The 20,119-nt window shown below is 38.8% G+C and overlaps 1 protein-coding gene across 2 annotated transcripts in view; it reads right to left on the minus strand.

The window, feature by feature from the left end:
* Nucleotides 1-5,969: 5,969 nt before the first annotated feature.
* Nucleotides 5,970-20,119, minus strand: part of SNX3 (sorting nexin 3) — a 44,235-nt gene continuing 30,085 nt past the window's right edge. Inside the window, exons 2-5 of one of the 2 annotated variants that reach the window (XM_034991748.1) lie at nucleotides 14,734-14,829; nucleotides 8,121-8,245; nucleotides 7,692-7,724; nucleotides 6,657-6,743 (exon numbers count right to left, since the gene is read on the minus strand). In XM_034991748.1, the coding sequence (XP_034847639.1) occupies nucleotides 7,694-7,724; nucleotides 8,121-8,245; nucleotides 14,734-14,829 (252 nt within the window). In that variant the 3' untranslated portion in view covers nucleotides 6,657-6,743; nucleotides 7,692-7,693. Of the gene's footprint in view, nucleotides 6,744-7,691; nucleotides 7,725-8,120; nucleotides 8,246-14,733; nucleotides 14,830-20,119 lie in introns of both variants that reach the window. The other variant, XM_034991747.1, reaches the window with a different exon arrangement.

Below are 20,119 nucleotides of genomic sequence, written 5' to 3' on the forward strand. Positions count from 1 at the left end.
ACCACGACACCACCTCCGGCCTCCAGACTGCTGATGAAAAGCATTTAAAAACTGTCAAACCAGCATTCCTTTCACTCGTTCACTCTAGCTTCTCTCAAGATTTTTCTGTTGGTCTGGGATTTTCTGCAATTAGAAAATGATATGCCTACGCGCTGTTTTGTTTTAAATCAGTCCTGCTTACTACCCTCTCAGCTTCCTGGTCCTGTGGTTTGGTATTTTTAATTTTGGAAGGTTCTCAGCCATTATTACTTCAGTATTTCTTTTGCTCTGTTCTCTTTCGTGCCCGGTGTTCAATACTTACACCTTTTGAAAGGATCCCACCGTTTTTGGAAGTTCTAGGTTTTTTGTTTTGTTTTTTTAGTTTTTCTTTGCATTTCAGTTTGAGATGTTTCTATTGACCTATCATCAGATGCACAGATTCTTCCTAAACTATGTCAAACCTACTCATGAGCCCCTGGAAGGCATTCTTCATTTCTATTACAGTGACTTTGATTTCTAGCACACCCTTTGGTTTTTAAGAGTTCCGTTTCTCTGATTATATTACCCTTCTGTTTTTGCATGTGGTCTTCTATTAAAACATTTAACATGTTACATAGTTATTTTAAATATAGTTATTTTAAATTCCCTGCCTGACAATTCCAAAATCTGTGTCATGTCTGGCTCTGGTATTGATGACTGCTTTCTCTCTCCAGACTTTCTGCCTTGTGACATGCCTTGTAAATTTCTCCTCGAAAGCCAGACATGTTGCATTGGATCACAGAAAGGGAGGTCAACAGGCCTCTGTGAAGATTTATGGTAATCTGGCTAGGGAGTGGATGTGTTCGGTTTTTGCTGTGGTTATAGGTACCCGAGGCTTCAAATTCCTTTAGGTCTGCTTTTGTCTCTCTTAACTTCGGGTTTCCCTCCTCAGAGTCTGTCTTAACAGTACTCAGCTATGATCCACTGGGACTCCACTGGAGCTCTGGGGGTGTGGTGGTGAAGTAGGTGGAATGTATGCATTCTATTGTGCCCAGGTTAAATGTCCATGTTGTAGTGGGCCTGTGACCCTCACCAGTGTTCCCCCAGTGGTAGAGCCTTGCCCCTCCCCCCTGCCTCGCTTCTCTGGCTCCAGCATTCCCAATCTGTTTGCTTTCAGTCTTGACAACCTTGTTGACTATATATGTATTTCCCCCCCTTAGGTGAGACAGGAAGGGGCTGGTGTGCAAAGAATGCCTTTCCCCCAACAGGGATTCCGGTAGGCCTTTGTAATAGAGAAGGTTCTGGGTGTACTTCACAATGATTATTCATCTCCTCTCCCTGCCAGAGCCAAAAGATCTTCCTTGATCTTCACTGTGGCTATCTGGTGGGGTGCCTGGAGGTAAAAGCCTAGGAACATATGCAGCCCCTCAACACTGCAGTCTCCAGGAGCTTCTCACTCTCACGCTAGGCCACACTCAACTTCCAGCAACCCAGTATTACTGTGTTTAAGTGTTCCTGCCAGTTTATGGCTCCAGCAGTTTCTGCTCCAGGTAAACAGATTTTGACTGTCAATTCTAGAGGAGCTCTCACTCTCCAGATTTTGGGGTGATGGTGTGCCCTGCAACCTCAATTCTAATGGGTTGGGTCCAAGGAAAGACATTGATTTTCAGTTTGTCCAGCTTTTCTGAGAGAAGAGTGCACGTGTGCGTGTGGGGCAGGGGACTGTGGGCACAGGGAGAGAGAATCTTAAGCAGGCTCCACGCCCAGCACAGAGCCCAGTGCAGGGCTCCATCTCACCACCTGGGATCATGACCTGAGCCAAAATCAAGAATTGGACGCCTAACTGACTGAGCCACCCAGGCACACGTCTGGCTTTTTCTCGTAAGGACAAGAGTGACAACTTTCATCTCCTTTCACATCAGAGTTGGAACTGGAAGTCCCCTTTATTTAAAAGATTTTATTTATTTATTTGACAGAGAGAGAGACACAGCGAGAGAGGGAACACAAGCAGGGGGAGTGGGAGAGGGAGAAGCAGGCTTCCTGCCGAGCAGGGAGCCCGATGCGGGGCTTGATCCCAGGACCCTGGGATCATGACCTGAGCCGAAGGCAGACGCTTAACCGACTGAGCCACCCAGGCACCCCTATCCCCTTTATTTTGAATAGCCATTCCCTTGCCTCCATCTGAACTCCCACAGCCCTTCTTGTCCTCACATCTGCCATATCTTCTCTCCGGCTAGACTCTCAGTGAGTCTTTTCATGATGATGTCCTAACAAGACTGAGTTTCTTGAGAAAAGGGGCCCTGGTTAGCCCCTTGCCTATGTTAACACTTTGTACATATAAAATGCTTGGTGTTACTGTTTGATTTTATTGCATCGTTTCCATTTATGACCTTCATTCTAACAGGAGAAAGCCTCTGGTGAGCTGTTAACCAGCATCCTCTAAACTTCCTTTTGTGCTGTTAAATGAATTTTCCTAGTCTCTGAATCAAGGTCTTATTTTCTTAACAAGGTTGGAATAGCGCGAATTTCACTTACTGTAAATTGAATTGCAAAAGTAACTTCTCAAGATCTGGTAAGTCCTGACTCCCTTGATTTCTTTTTTTAAGTTTTTACTAAAATTCCAGTTAGTTAGGGGCAGCTGGCTGGCTCAGTCTGTAGAGCACACCACTCTTAATCTCGGGGTCGTGAGTTTAAGCCCCATGTTGGGTGTGGAGCCTAAGAAATAAATACAAACAAATAAATTCCAGTTAGTTACCATACACTGTAATACCAGTTTCAGATGCACAATGTAGTGACGCACCACCACAGAACACCCGGTGCTCATCACAAGTGCCCTCCTTAATCCCCATCACCTATTTCCCCCCTCCCCTCTGGTAACCATCAGCTTGTTCTCTATAGTTCAGAGTCTGTTTCTTGGTTTGCCTCTTTTTCTCCCCCTTTGCTTGTTTTCTTAAATTCCACATAGGAGTGAAATCATATGGTATTTGTCTTTCTTTGATTCTTGACTTTGTTTTGTAATGACTTAAGTAGCTAGGTTAAGATAAAATCTGACCAAATTCTAGGAAAAGGGCCTTCTAGGTAAGTGTCCAAACTGGTGGTTTCATAATTATCTAGGAAGCTTAAAAAAAAAAAAATTCTTGGACTCAGTCTTAGGGAGCAATTATGGTACACAGCTAAGTGTAGGAAAAAAAGATACTTCTGATCAGCAAGGTATTCATGTCCAAAAATGTTTTTTATATCCACACTTAAAAAATCTAACCACAAAACAAAACAAAACCTATCCATTCATTCATTCATTCATGTTCAGCCTAGAGGACACAGGAAATGTTATTGAAAATTCACCCTTTCATGCATTCAATAAATGTACTGAGCACCAAGTAAAGGCTGGTTACCAGGTCTTGGGCCCGGTCCAAAAGAAGCAAGTGCACTAACTCAGGGCTTTAGAGTCAGACATCCTAGTCTTCATCCAGAGCTGTCACATCCCGGGTAACCATGAGCGTGTCACTTACGCTTGCATGGCCTCAGTCTTCTCACGTGGAAGAGACAGTATCATTCACTTCCCCGGGAAGCTCCGTGACAGAGATCACAAAGGAAGTACTGAGAAAGACTTAAACTTCATCCTCCCAGAACAGTTTCTAACTCATTTCTCAGCCCAAACACTGGCACTCTGTAATCTTCACAGCTAGCACCCACTGAGCAGTTCATCCACATGCCAGGCAGTGCGCCACGCTATCTGTCCATCCAGATGTCAAATTTTATCTGTGAAGGTCTAGAGGCCAGCAGCCTCCCCCTTCCATTGGCTGTGTTTATCCTCACTCCTGTAACCAAAATACTGGCAAAGCAAGCTGAAGCAACAGGACAAGGACTTTTTATCTACAAGAGGGCTGAGCTCAAAAGCCACAGGATGTAATAAAAAGGAGATCCTCCCCTGCGTCCCACCGCCCCCCAGAGGTCCTCACCACAACTGAGGGTCATGATGGCAGAACCTCCATGAACGAAGGCAAATACCAGATAAACCTATCTAAGAACTGCCATGGGTTTAATGATACCCTTTGCTGCTACTACTGGATCAGTGACTACCACCGCCATCAGATAACTATTATTAAGTCTTTACATGTCCCAGATACTGCTGTTCTAAGGATTTTACATTTAGTTCTCCACAACTCTAAGTTACTAAAGCCTTTATCACTGATGCTGACCCTTCCCAACAGCTGAGACAAGGCAATTATTAACCGAGAGGACACAGAGCCTGAGACTCTTGTAGCACAACTCACTGCCAAATTAACTTCTACTTTTAGGAAGACCCTTAAGGGCTTCTAGAACCTCCACCTATGTGGTTAGAGTTAATAGCACCTGCATTTTCACTTCACAGGGTTAAAGATGTCATTTTTATTTTTTTAAAAATTTATTTGAGCGAGTGTGTGCCCATGTACGGGGGGAGGGGCAGAGGGAAAGGGATTAGCAGACTCCCTGCTGAGCAAGGAGCTTGACTCAACCTGACTGCGGGCTCCATCCCAGGACCCTGAGATCATGACCTGAGCCACAATCAAGAGTGGGACACTTCACCAACTGAATGTCATTTTAATATGGACCATGGTTTCAATTCTCTAAGAGACAACACTGAGAAGTACTTTCCCACATCTGGCAAAAACATATCATCACCTGAAGTAAGCACCTTTTCACCTGACTTGAAACCTTCAACTTTCTAAGAGCATCCCTGCCCTCAGGCAATTGTAGAGGTTAAAAGTAAACAGGCCAGTACAACCCCTTCGAAACCACTTTATTCCCTTGTCTATAAATGACCAAAATCAAAAGAATTCCATAAGGAGTGGAAGCCTCTGCACTCCTGGCATTTTTCTGCCGTAGGACGGCTGTCCGGTGCGTGGCAGGAGGCTCAGCAGCATCTCTAACTTCTGCCCACTGGAGTCAGTAGTGTTCCCCAGTGTGACAACCAAAGATGTCTGGGGGATATTGCTACATGTGACTTGGGGGCAAAACCATCCCTGCTTGAAAACCACTGCTCGAGAGGAGTTAATTCAGAGCTACCATTACTCCGTTCTGCATACCAAAAATTGACAGCCTTTGATGTTACTTCTCCAGCGCACTGAAATAAAGTTCACCTGTTGTTTAGCTTTGTGCCTTCTTAATTTATAGTAATTGAAATGTCCGGATATGGGATTGTGAAATATTATTTAAGCAACAAAAGGCCTTACAGGGCAGCTCTAATTCCTAGGACTTCCAACCTGCTTGGTGGATATCCTAGTTTGGCCCAGACCTAAGCTGGTTTCCTCTCAAATGGACGGACGTGTTTCCAGAGGAGACAGCTCTGGAGTGGGAGGATAAACTTTCCTTACCTTGGGGTTTACCTCTGGGTCACAAGAGGTCCCCCCATGCCACCAGATGTTGTACAGATTCAAATCAGAGACCGCATTCTGGCTGCAAAGGTCTGGCTGCACCACAAGTTAGGCAGCAAGGAGTCCTGCATTTTTTGGTTTCTTATCACTTACACAAGTCACGGGCTAGAACACTGTGCCCTTCTCCCTTGGTCAAAGGGGATACAGTGTGCCACGATCCCAAACCAAATTAAAGAGAAAGCAAGAATCTGCTGACCCAGAAAAGGGTTATTACACCCTTCCTAAGTGTGTTTAAACAAGTCACTCAGATGAACTAGGAAAAAAATTCCTCTGAAAAACAGGAGTCATGGTACTGACTTATCTTAAAAGGCCTTTTAAGAATGACTTGAGATTATAAAGCATTTTTCAAATACACAAAGTGCTTCATAACAACTCAGTAAGCTTTAAGGAATGCTTCTTTTAGTACATCACTTTTTTTGTTGTATAAAAGAAAATACCCCAATTCAAAGGGTGGTAGCCTATTTGATAGCACCACTGTTTAAGAGGAATGGAGTTACAGGAATGAGAAGTATATAATTCGTAAATAATCCCTCTCGACAGTGAGTTAAGCAGGACAGCCAGAAAGGGGGAAAAGCAGCCGGGAACACCACAATCCGTGCACATCAGAAATGCTTTTTTATTTTTATTTGAAAACAACTTAAATTTTTAGACAAATGATTTTAGTATATAAATTTGATTTTGTTTTTATACAGAATATAAAGATTTCCCTCATTGATCTTCCACGTGAAAGGTATTACAAGCCTGAAGGGAGAGACTTTCTGCACACAAGTGTGTATCTTACACATGGGGGACTGGAAACCAATGGTGTAGTCCTTCTACACATAAATTAGGTCAAGGGACATCACATATTAAAAAGGAGTAAGAGAAATATTCTAGTTAATCAGATTCAAGAAGCAAACAGGACACAAAAACTGTGCAGATAAGACCAAGTCAGTAACTTTAGTTAGGACACTGCGGGTTATGCTGGAGTAACAGGTCTGTGAGGCGATGGTGGGTACCACAATAAAACAGCAAGGAAGAGCTATTTATATAGAAAGGCTGGAATGAGGGATTTTCACTAAAGCAAATTAACTTCTTGTCAACTGCCAAAACAAAACAAAACAAAACCGAGCATATGAATGTTAGTATACTGAAGGCATGTTATACCAGTTTCTGTGCAGCATGCTAAAAGTTAGTTAGAACTTCTTCACTGGTGCATATCAATAATAGTCACGGAAAGGGGTTTTTTTATTTTTTGTTTTGTTTTTGCCCCTTCTCACCAAATTTCAGGCATGTCTTATTTTAGATGGAGTATAGCTTTTATCTATAATTTCATCCTGTAAAAACATGTGAAGACAACGTTCATTCTGTGCCAGAGGATGACCAGCGACCCTAGGAATTAAAAAATACAAACTTAGTCCAACAGTATTTTTCAAAAGTGGGGCTGGGGGTCAAACACATATATTCTAAGGTTAAAAAGCACGTACGATTTAGCAATAGTAAGTGTTATTCTGGACTGCTCACAAGGCTATGCTCTATCAACGAATGGTAGGTATTTCCTTTCCTTTGGCTCACTAGGTCATTTAGAAAACATTTAATCGCTAGCTTTGCACTGCTTCTAGAAAATGTACCCAATTAACTTCTTTATATATTAACGGGTATATTCACAAGAAACCTAAATGAATTTTAATGTTCAAAGTGAAACCTGTCATTAATTCTAAGAACCCATTTTAAAGAAGGAAAAGACACAGGATCAGAATTAGAAATATACTGAAGTTCAATAAAGGCTGAAAATACTAAGAAAGGGGCGTAAGTGTCCATTTTCTTCTTCTTTTTGTTTGCTTTAAAGGTTTCCATTGCAGACTGAACATAAGATGAAAATGGGTAACCAGACTTTAATTTCTGAATTTAAAAAACACCTCTGCTAGCACTGCCTTCTCCCAAAGGAAAACAGGTTCGTAAGACAACGAAGGTTAACGTGCTACAGCAGATAACTAAAAGTTATAGGCTTTGTACAACTTTCCCTCCTGTTTAACCACTCACAGATCTTCAGTCTTTATTACTAGATAAAAACTGAAGTGTTGAATAATACTAAGCTCACACAACCATTACTCTCCAGTATTTGACCTTATTTGGTTAAATTTAAGGCCAATGCACAATTATAGCGACCCCTTTTCCTGGCATAATTCTATCACTTTGGTTTCTAAAAATGGCTATGTTTCAAAAGGAGTAAACTTAAAAGCTAGAAATTTTGCTTTAAGAGTTTCTAAAGTAAAACAATCTCAGGTCTTCTTACATGTTGAAAAAATACATTTTGCCATGAAAATTTTAAATGTGTACCTTTACACAAGACATGCTGATAATAACCTCCATCTGCAATCAAACAAAATGATTGCAAGTGTACTGTAAGTTTTATTGTTCACGCTAGAACATACCTTAAATGAGAAAAAATCATAAGTAAAACTGTATTTTTTAAATGCTGCAATTTTAAATGTAATTTGCATAAATTAACCATGAAAAACAAATACAAAACTTAGGTCAACACAAAGATACTCATTTTAATCACTCAAGTGTGTTAATATTTATCACATGATCTTCAACTTGTTATATACTTCTACTTTATTTAAATGGTACAAAAAGTTAGTTAGGAAATGGCCAAAAAGAAAAGTAGTGTTACCGTTTAGCTTAATACCTAAATTACTAGTATTCACTTGAAGTCGTCTCGGAACACTATTCCCTCTTACACCTTGAGGTACAGAAAGTACTTACTTGTTTATAAACTGCTCCAGCCCTTGCTTCCTTTCTTCAATAAAACTGTCATCAAATATTCCATCATCTCCTCTAAAAGGAAGCTGACGCAAAAATGCTTTTCCAGGGAGCGGGGGGACTACAACCTGAAAAAATACAGGAAAGAAAGTTCTTGAAGATGCTGACTGGGCTGTGAAAATTAGACAGCACAACATGAAAACAAAGTATGTGTTCCCTAGGACAGCCATTCTTTTATATTTAAACTGTAAACCAGTTTAAATATAAAAGAAAATCAGTAAAAACACACTGAAAAAAGATTCAGTGTTTGGAGGCAAGATAACCAAAATGCAGAATAGCCCAGCAGACCAAGGCTCCTCAAGGGCATGGCCCATAACTTAATTACCATTTCTGCTGAACGTGTCGAGGCACAAGTGTACAAAGAGAACATTCGAGCAACCATAAAGGCTGCGGTGCCTCCAGACAATCCGGAGGCCACTTAGGGGAGACAACGCTTTCTCATGGTGGAGACTGCAGAGATCAAGATCAACTTTCAATCACACCAAGAAATGAAGTATTAACAAATTCTCTCCAGCATGGGCAGATAAGAATTCTGTGGTCTATTTCCTCCACCTCATACCATCTGCATATAGTCTTTCCTACTTGTGTTCGAGCAGCATTTAAAGAATAAAATAATCAACAATTCTGTCACCACTCTTCCATTTTCTAGGCTAAGAAACATGTCAACTTTCTCCCACATCCATTACCCTCTCTCTCCCCAAGGACCTGTCATTTCTTTCTTCCTACATAGGAATATCCCAATTTTCCCCTTCAAAGTCTGTCCTCTAGCGCCCACTTACACTGATCTCTCTTCTAGGAATTACCTGGAGCTCAAATATCTGTTTGAGTTAAATAGCACATAGCTATTTATTTCACAGGTTAGTTTGGTTTCTCAACCATGGCACTATTAACATTTTGAACCAGATAATTCTTTAGGGGCAGGGTGGGGAGGGCTTTCTTGTGCACTGTAGAATGTTTAGCAGCATCCCAGGCCTCTACCCACTAGACTGGGTAGCACCCAGGAGCACCCCCTTGTTGTGACAATAAAAACTGTCTCCAGACATTGTCAAATGTCTCCTGAGGGACAAAATTGCCCCTGGTGGAAAGCCACCAATTTATCCTATTAATGCCTTCAAATAAGGATCCTGTGTCAGGCTTCCTATGGTTATTTTAAGAAAGGCTGGGCACACAACAGAAGCTCAAATATCTGTTAAATGACTAACCACTTAGCTGGATCCATATCTTACACAAACAGAGAAAAGGTGTAAGCAAACAATTCAGACAAGAAGAAATATAAATAGTAAACACAAGTAATAAAATTGTATGTATTCTAAAAATTTTAAACTCTTGACGTAGTTTCTATCCTAAAACAATAATCCAGCAGGGTAAAAAAAGGAAAGATCAAAACAACTTCATACAGAATAACAAAGAACAAAATAAGAGCAAAAAAGAAACACAAAACCAAATGCCAGACATGAACTTCCTAAATCCTTCCTAGATCTACTCTTCTCCCCAGATGACCAATGATTAAGACATCTAAAGATTTATCTCCATAACTCTGCCTTAGCATTTTCGAAACTCTCTCTCTATTAGCATTTGTGAAGTTGAGTGTTAAAACCTGCAGGGACCTTACAACTGAGAAGCAGAGATCATGACCACTAACTGAGCTCCAGTAGAATGGCTATCTGATGGGCAGGGAAAAACATCTGTATGTATAAAGCTATTATTAAAAAAGAAGCTAGAACCAATGTACTAAACAAATAACTACCATTAATTCAGGGCATAATTTAGCATGAAACTTAAGATTACTATGTGTTATCTTCAGAGATATATTCTTCCTAACATAATATTCAAAACAGTCACTGAAATGGATGGTGAGGTTGTAGGTAACAGGTTGTAGCTAAGAAAAGTCATGAGTGGCTTGTTCCGCTAAAATTCCAAAGATCCTCTTCAACATCAAATTACTTTCACTTAAGCAGTCTGAAAAGATCTAGTTAGAGTTCTTACCAATTTAACAGTCATTAATCCAAAGATGTTTGTGTACATGTGGGGTGAGAAGTAGACAGGAAGTTATTTGGGCCAGCATAATAAAGAAAAGCATACTAAACTAAAAGCTAAAAGATTTCACCATAATGACCAGTAAACACTAAATATCACCTACTTTCTATTTCTAGCCTCATGTAACAGATTTTGGTTAAAAGTATTAATATATAAACAAAAATACTTGATTGTTCTTAGCAATACTGTAATAAAGTACAACTTTCACACAGGTTAAATCCTTCAGATATTTAACTGGTCTATTACTAAAAGTGGAGGATTGTGCTTCAAAGGACAGCATCATGTGAAAACAATCCATCAAATGGGAGATTTTTGCAAATCACGTATCTGATAAGGGACTTGTAAGAGTTTTTATATATTCTAGATACAACTCAATAATAAAAAGACAAGGGCGCCTGGGTGGCTCAGTCGTTAAGCGTCTGCCTTCGGCTCAGGTCATGATCCCAGGGTCCTGGGATCGAGCCCCGCATCGGGCTCCCTGCTTGGCGGGAAGCCTGCTTCTCCCTCTCCCGCTCCCCCTGCTTGTGTTCCTGCTCTTGCTGTGTCTCTCTCTGTCAAATAAATAAATAAAATCTTTAAAAATAAATAAATAAATAAATAAAAATAAAAAGACAAAACACGCTATTAAAGGGGCAAAGGATCTGAAAAAAGTATTTCCCCACAGAAGATTATAAATGACCAGTACATACCTGGAAAGATTGATCAACATCACCAGCCCTCAGGGAAATGAAAATCAAAACCACAATGACACTGCACTTCACACATACTAGGACAGCTATAATAAAGACAGATAATTGTTGGGGCACCTGGGTGGCTCAGTTGGCAGGTCATGATCTCAGGGTTGTGGGACTGAGCCCCGAGTGGGGCTCTGCACTCAGCAGGGACTCTGCTTGAGATTCTCTCTCCCCCCACGCACCCCTCCCCCCCTGCGTGTGCACACGCTCGCTCTCTCAAATACATACATAAATCTTAAAAGAAAAAAAAAAGACAGATAATAGTAAGTGTTGGTAAGGATATGGAGAAAAGTGGAACTCTCAGCCATTGGTGGGACTGTAAAAATGGTACAGCTACTTTGGAAAACAGTCTGGGAGTTCCTCAAAGTTTAACAGTTATAGAGAAACCAGTAAATCTACTCCCACATATATACTCAAAAGAAATAAAAGCGTATGTCAAAAAAAAAAACCCAAACCTATACACAAATGTTCACAGCAGCATTATTTGCAATAGTAAAAAAGTAGAAACAACCCAAATGTCTAACAACTGATGAATGGATAAATAAAATGTATATCCATACAACAGAATATTATTTGGCAACAAAAAGAAATGAATTAGGAAAAAAAAAATTAATTAGGGATTAATGTTAAAAACACCCTCAGTGAAAGAAGCCAGACACAAAAGACTACATATTCTATGCTATTTAATGAAATGTCCAGAAAAGGCAAATCCATAGAGAAGTCAATTAGTGGTTGTATAGGGCTGGGTGAGGAGGGGTTGAGGGAGAAACTTGTAGTGACTACTAATGGGTATGGGATTTCTTTTATGGAATGATTAAGATGTTCTAAAACTGACTGTAGAGATTGTTGTACAACTTTGTGAATATACTAAGAACCAATGAATTTTACTCTAAATGGGTGAACTCTATGGCATGTGAATTATATATGTCAATGAAGCCGTTATTTTTTCCATAAGTGATGTCTACATGTCCCAAATGTTTAGTGTGCACCACATGCCATGTTAAGCAAAGCCCAAAACCTATCAAGACACTTCTTCCCATAAATCAGAGAAAGACAAATACTGTATGATCTCACTTATGTGCGGGACCTAAAAAAATCTAACTCCTAGTAACAGAGAGTAGCAGATTAGTGGTTGCCAGGGGTTGGGCGATGGGAGAAATGGAGGATGCTGGTCAAAGGCCACAAACTTCCAGTTACAAAATGGTCTGGGGATCAAATGTAGAGCATGGTGACTACAGTTAACAATACTGTATTATACACTTAAAAGTTGCTAAGACAGTAGATCTCAAATGTTCTCACCACCACCAAAAACAAAAACAAACCTATGTGAGGTGATGGATATATTAACTAAGCTTATTGTGGCCATCATTTCACAATATATACATATAACAAATGCCATAAACTTGCACAGTGTTGTCAATTGTATCTCAATAAAGCTGGGACTTCTTCCCTGCGATCATAAATAATTTCGTTACCCAAAACTTTCCTAACTAGTTTTGTACATTTACAACTTCAAACCACCTATAATTTATACACAGTGAGTTATAAATTTTTATTCCTAAATAGACAGCCAAATGTTTCAACCCCATTTACTGAATATAAATTATTCTCCCTACTGACTATGTTATCTGTATTACAAACTAAATTTCCAATAAACATGCAAGTAGGCTTCTAAGTTCTATTACATTCTGCTAAATCTATCTGCTTATCCCTAAAGCAATACCTGACTGTTTTAATTACTATAGCCTTAAGAGAAACTCTGATGCCTGCAGGTGCTCAGTACATGCTGAAAATATATACATATATTTTTAAAGATTTTATTTAGTTATCTGACAGACACAGCGAGAGCTGGAACACAAGCTGGGGGAGTGGGAGAGGGAGAAGCAGGCCTCCCGCGGAGCAGGGAGCCCGATGTGGGGCTCAATCCCAGGACCCTGGGACCACAACCCGAGCCGAAGGCAGACGCTTAACGACTGAGCCACCCAGGCGCCCCCTGAAAATAATTTTTTACTCTTCTTGGTGTTCTCTTTGATTGTAAAGCTCATACATAAATCTGCAAGTTTATAAAAAAACCCACTAAGATTTCTATCAGAATTAGGAGATAATGCTTTACTTTGATCATGTCTACTGCTAAAATGTCACCTCTAAGAGTGAGGCCTTCCTTTGACGACTCTATGAAAGAGTACTCTCCTACCACTCCCTACTTCCCTTGGTTTTTGTTTTCTTTAGAGCATATCACCATACTATTTATCTTACTATTTTTTCTGCTATCCCTTCACCACCACCTGGCTTCCCCAACTGAATGTAAGGACCATGAAAGTGGGGGACTTAATGTGTTCACAGCTCTATCTATAACTCATAGAACATACAGAATAGCTCTCAAATGTTTATAGAGTAAATGAATCTTCAAAGGTGAATATTCCAAACTAAGAATGTAGTATTTCTATTTATTAAGTTCTGCTTTTATCTTCCAGTGAAGTTTTAAAGTTTTCTTTACATCGGTCTTATATTTCTAGTTTTATTCATTTTTTATTTGACAGAGACAACGAGAGAGGGAACACAAGTGGGGGAAATGGGAGAGGGAGAAGCAGGCTTCCCGCTGAGCAAGGAGCCTGATGTGGGGCTTGATCCCAGGACTCTGGAATCATGACCTGAGCCGAAGGCAGATGCTTAATGACTGAGCCACCCAGGCACCCCTATACTTTTATTATATTCTTTTGAGCAAAACTCCTTTACATTTCAATGGAATGCTATGATTTGTGTAATATATTGCTCTTGTATACAGCCACAAGTATCTGGTTAAGGAAGTTTTCCTTCCATTTCAACTTATCAGACTTTAGAAATGAGCATAAGCTAACCTTAACTTACTTCAGGGCTCCTACATATCAACTTCTGATGTCCTTCTGAAACAGTGCTGAAATTAGGGACATTAGAATGAGACCTTGCCTTGCCTTGATTTTTTTTTTTTGCAGCCAAAGCCACTAAATTTTAAGAGAAGACTCTTACACCAAGGTATACAACAGTGTTTTTAAACTGCATGTAGTAACCTATTAGAGCATGGCCATCATTTAAAAAAGCTAAGCTGAAGAATATCAGCACTATCACAGAGTAAGTACTGGTTTATGAAGCTTTTGTTATATGTACATGTGTGATGATGAAAAAATGTATTATGAGTCAGTAAAAGAAAAAAACTGCAAATACAATGATATATGAGATGTACTGAGGAAGAGAAACTTGGCAAGGTGTGGGGTTGGGGGGCAAGACTAAAGAGGAAGATGAGGGAAAGGAAGTAATAGCAAAAGACTTCTGAGAAGTAAGCGTTATCCAAGTATGAGTCAGCAAAGGCCTCAATTGAGCCATTAAAGTAGACAAGAGAAGAACGAGTTCTAAGGAAAAATTACAGACTTCATCCATCTCCCATAAAATAAGACAAAATTGAGCTACTAGAAAAAAAGAAATTATACTTGCTTTTACCCCCTTCATTCAAGATAAGTTTTCTGAAAGGTCCTTAAAACATTAAAATCCAGAGTGTTTAAGGGCGCCTGGGTGGTTCAGTCATTAAGCGTCTGCCTTTAGCTCAGGTCATGATCCCAGGGTCCTGGGATCGAGCCCTGCATTGGGCTCCCTGCTCAGTGGGAAGCCTTCTTCTCCCTTTCCCACTACCCTGCTTGTGTTCCCTCTCTCACTGTGTCTGTCAAACAAATAAATAAATCTTTTAAAAAATAAATTAATTAAATAAAATTCAGAGTGTTTGGCTTTAAAATCCCATTACAAATAATTCTTACCTTGCTCTCTCTTTCTAATTCACTCCGCAGCCATTCAAAGTCACTGTATCTTCTTCTAACAGTAGATTCCTTCAGCTTGAAAATAGGCAGATTTGTCTGAAATTAAAAAAAAAAAAAAAATCACTCCTAAGTTGAAGCATGGGACAGGGACTTCAAAAACAGGGCTGGGGTGGGGAATCTGTTTGTCAAACTGATAATATGGCAAGTCTGGTTACCTTAAGATAAGAAAATCATAAAGTTATTATGATGATATTTTACCTCTAACAAAATAAAACTTGGCTAAACGTTAAACAAGTATATTATTTACACTGGAGTACAACTTTTAAAATGCATGTCTGCACATAGGCTTTAGGTAAGGTCATTCTGCCTGTGGTCAGTTACATAAATAAGGCCATTTTTTTCAATTTCAGTGAGCTGTAGAAATGTCAACTGAACAGGAGTGAGATAAAGCTAGCTCTGACTGCTATCCAGGTTAGATAGTACCTTACCATACAATGCTCACAGGGGAAAGAGACCTTAACTACTTTGACATGATATACAAAATACTTTATTATTATGACTAAATAAGACGTTTCACAATGAAAGAAATGAATAAAGGATTATGCTTAATATTCTTCTAAAAATGCCAGAAACTAGCAGGGAGAGTGTGTAATGTCTGCACTGTTACTACTAGCAGGAAATCAGCAGTCATACACATTAGATCAGGTTCAGAGATCCACAGTTTTATAGGCTGAGGGCAACTTTAAGAATTGAAAACGTAATGCCCAGTACTTTGGGGTTATGTTGGAATGGAGACTGTTCTTTATAAGACTGCAAGGACCACTTATGTCAACTTCTAAAAGTAACAAGAAAGATTTTTATTATCTTTTACTGATCCCTATAAAAAGAGAAAATACACCACCAAACCTATTTTAAAATGGTTTATGATTAAGGACTATTAGCAGAATTTAAGGGCGTCTGGGTGGCTCAGATGGTTAAGCGTCTGCCTTCGGCTCAGGTCATGATCCCAGGGTCCTGGGATCGAGTCCCACATCGGGCTCCAGGCTCAGCGGGGAGCCTGCTTCTCCCTCTGACCCTCTCCCCTCTCATGCTGTTTCTCTCTCGCTCGCTCTCTAAAAAATAAATAAAATCTTTAAAAAAAAAAAGAATAGAATTTAAAGTGCACATATCACAAAGTTTTTATGGCAATTAATGCCATACATACCATACTGAAAATGCTATTTAATACTATATACTCTTAGATTATATTTTGTTTTTAATTTGGTCTTTGCACTTGTAGAACAGCAAACTGTTTTACAGCTGAAAAGAAAAAAGGTAAGCGTCACCAGAAGAGACATCATCTACCACGTAAACCTTACTCTTAAGAAAATACCAATCATTTGTTAAACTTAATGCCACTGATAAGTTATTGTCATTCAGCGAAAGAAAATCTTTTTATTCACGGCCTTAAACCCATTTTGTAGTAGGTCTCAATTTTTTCCAAAGTGTATTAACTTCTCCGTGTTGTATACCTTATAGCTTGGAATCTACAGATGCTATTGGGCATAACACTGAATAGGTTTCAAGCATGAAACCAAATCTCGCAAGAGGTTTAAAAGCACTTGAATTTTCTTTCCCAGGTAACCACAACATTTGTTCATTGTATTAATGACTAAGAGCAAAACTGCACATAACAAGACTCTTATTATACTAAAAGTCAAGCTTATATTTAGAGATGCTGGCTTGCTGTACAGAAGGGTATTCTCATTCCCCACAGGGAATAAAATTAGGTCCCCTGGGGAGCAGGATGATAATTCCCAGAAAGAAAGCACTGGATTATTTCTCTCTAATTTCACCCATTGGCTTTTTAACCAAGTTCACCCTTCCGCATTAAAATATTAAGTCTTTCTAAGTGTCTAAAGATAGAAAGGCTTTTATAGAATTGAGTGTTTTCTGCAGGTGAGATTTTACATTTTGAATTCCCTCCTCTCAAATTACTTTACAAAAGGGATTAGCTGCTCTCTTTATTCAATATGTTAAGATCAAGCTTGTGAAAAGAGTTCCCTAAGAATTTTCATACTTCTGGGTACGGAAGTCCATAAAGTTAATCTCTGAAACAACATATCAAGCTTACAGGTACAATGTTGAGGGAAGAGTGCCAATTCAGCTCATTTTACCTTCCATTTTCCCTTTTGAACTTTTGACACAATCATGATTATATCTGATTCACTTTAATAAGAGGGGAGTGGGAAGGAGAAAAAGTCCATGACTGGCTAATAATGATAGATCATATATAAAAAAGGGTCACAGTTAAAGAAAATTCTTATATTTAGTTTGCTCTCTGGCTAGGATTTTTCTTTACATGATGACTGCTTTAAAGTTTTGATAAAGTCACATCATGCAATTCTTAATATTATTTGCCCATTACATTTGGAGTGGCAAGTTTGCCAGTTAACTTCCTCCTGATCAACACCAACATCTTTCAACTCAACTTGATCAAAATAAAAATGAAAAATTGTGGAGGTATTTTCTTTAAGCTCTGTTGATTATAAACTCTTGATCGGTCACTTTCAACTTATTTAACCCTCATAAAATGTTCCATTTTGGTTTTCTAAATAGAGAAGAGTAAGGATGATTACCTTTTTACTACAGTTTTAGGAGGATTCAACTATGTTTACAATTTGGGAACATTTATAAAAGGGCTAGTACTACTAGGTAAGTTGGGGAATATAATGCCTGAGATGGAGCCCTAACCCTTTTGAAATTTACAATATATTAGGGAGGTTAAAGGATAAGTATACAAAAAATTTAAATTTACGTGGTTAAAACTACCATATACCATAAACCAAAAAAAAGTTGAAAGACCAAGAACAAATTATAGACAAAATATTTGCAACATAAAACAAAGGGATAATTTTATTAAAATGTTTACTTAGAGACCAATTAAGGATAAAAATGAATAACCTGACAAAACAGGCAGACCACAGAAAGACTAACGGCCAGTAATGTTCAACTTCACTCACACAAGAAATGCTAGTTAAAACAGTAAGATCCCATTTTCACTCAGACAGGCAGGTATTACATTTTAATACCTAGTGATGATGAGGAGAGAGAGAGACAGACACTTGAAAAATCTGCTGATGGTAGTAAAAACTGGTCCAACCCGTAAGGAGGCCATTTTGGTGACATCTATCACTCTTTTACATGTGTGTATCTTAAAAAGAAGATGAAAACAGGGAGGCAAACCATAAGAGACTCTTAACTGTAGGAAACAAACTGAGGGTTGCTTGAGGGAGGTGGGTGGGGGATGGGATAACTGGGTGATGGGCATTAAGGAGGGCACTTGATGGAATGAGCACTGGGTGGTTTCTTTGTTTTAAATGACTTTTTTATTTTATTATTTTTTTGAAGATTTATTTATTTATTTATTTGTCAGACAGAGACACAGTGAGAGGGAACACAAGCAGGGGGAGTGGGAGAGGGAGGAGCAGGATTCCTGCTGAGCAAGGAGCCTGGTGCGGGGCTCGATCCCAGGACCCCAGGATTATGACCCAAGCCAAAAGCAGACGCCCAGTGACCAAGCCACCCAGGCGCCCCGAGCACTGGGTGTTATATGCAACTGATGAATCATTAAATTCTACCTCTGAAACTAAAAATAGTAATAATAACAATAAATAAAGGCATTTACCTTTTAAGCCAACAATTCCACTAGGAATTAATCCTACACATATTTCCACATATACAAAAATGTATCAGTATGTAGTTTACTTAAGCATTGTTCACGTAATAATAAAACAAACAAAATCTACTAAACTGTTACAAACATAAAATGAAATATACAGCTTTTATAAACTAAAATTCAGCCATAGGCTGATCAGAAAGCCTGCCTGAGATGTGTTAAATAGAAGTTTCAGAGCATGCGACCTTTTTTTTTTGAGCATGTGACTCTTGATCTCAGGGTAATGAATTCAAGTCCCATGTTGGGGGTAGAGATTGCATAAAAAAATAAAATCTTAAAAAAAAAGTTTCAGAACAGTATATACAGTATGATACCATTTGTGTAATAAAAGCACAAAGGAATTGATACTGGATTTGGCCAGTATTCTTTTAACACATGGAGTAAGCCATACCGTAGGAAGATAGTTGAGAATAGTGTGAACTACATGCTGAGTATTCTAAAGCACAGATCATGGGAAAACTGAAAAGGTTAAACTGTGCCCTGAGTATCTGGTTAAGGTATGTATCTGTTAGCACCAGGAGTTAATAAACATCTCTGAACAGGAAAAAAACTTTGGAACAGAAAAACAGCACAGAGAAATTACCACAAAAGTTGAAACCACAGAACTGGACAGATTAGCTATATGTTTGTGCATGAGGGCCATTAAGTACAGTTGGTTCTGTTCTCATCACAAGAAAGAAAAATTTTTTGTAACTATGTATGGTGGGAGATGTTAACTAGACTTACTGTGATCATTTCACAAAGTATGCAAATATGGGATCATTATGTTGTACACCTGAAACTAATGTAACATGTCAATTATATCTTTTTTTTTTTTTAAGTTTTATTTAGTTAAATAAACTCTACACCCACCATGGGCCCAAACTCACAAACCGGAGATCAAGAGTCACTAACTCTTCCGACTGAGCCAGCCAGGTGTCCCATGTCAATTATATCTTAAAAAAAAAAAAAAGAACAGTTGGTTCTAGCCATTTCTAAGGTTTATCCGCTTGAAGAATATGCACAAGAGCCAGACTACTGAGGCAAATTAAAGCAAAAATTCCTTATAGGTTTTACTTTGGATTTCATTTAAACTGCTTTATAGACTTATCCAGAGAGAAATAAAGTGGTGAATTCTGAAAGTAAATGTAAATCAGACTTAAATATGGTTAACTTATTTAAGATGACCAAAACTTTGAAACTTTTAAAAGGCAACATTTAGTATTCTCTCATCCTGACATTCGTATTTTCCCCTTAATTTTAGAAGTTGTTCTAAATTGCTCAGAATGAGCATAAACTAGAAGCCACTATTTTCTGCCTAACTACTGTTATTTTACCTAATAGGTAAAAGTGTCAAACTCAGCCATTTGTATAAAATGACAATTTTTTATTTGGAGGAACAGCGATCAGAGACAGGCAAGATCAGAGACAAGTAAAACTAAAGTCCATCAGGCAAGAACCATAAACTAAGCCATAATCTTTACCTATCTGTATAGGTACCTATTATCAGTAAATGCTGAAGGTGAGTTTGAGTAACCTTGGTCTTTTCAATTGCATTCATGTAACTGTGAAAGTTGTACAACCTATGTTTCATTATAAATCTGAAGCAAAGACACAGGCTCCTACAAACACATCAACTATTCTCATAAGATCTACGTAAGAAAGCCAGTATTAAGAGTAATTTAAAAT

The sequence above is a fragment of the Mirounga leonina genome, unplaced genomic scaffold (assembly GCF_011800145.1).
Source record: "Mirounga leonina isolate KUSES-001 unplaced genomic scaffold, KU_Mleo_1.0 Mir_53, whole genome shotgun sequence".
In the NCBI taxonomy this organism is placed as follows: domain Eukaryota; kingdom Metazoa; phylum Chordata; class Mammalia; order Carnivora; family Phocidae; genus Mirounga; species Mirounga leonina.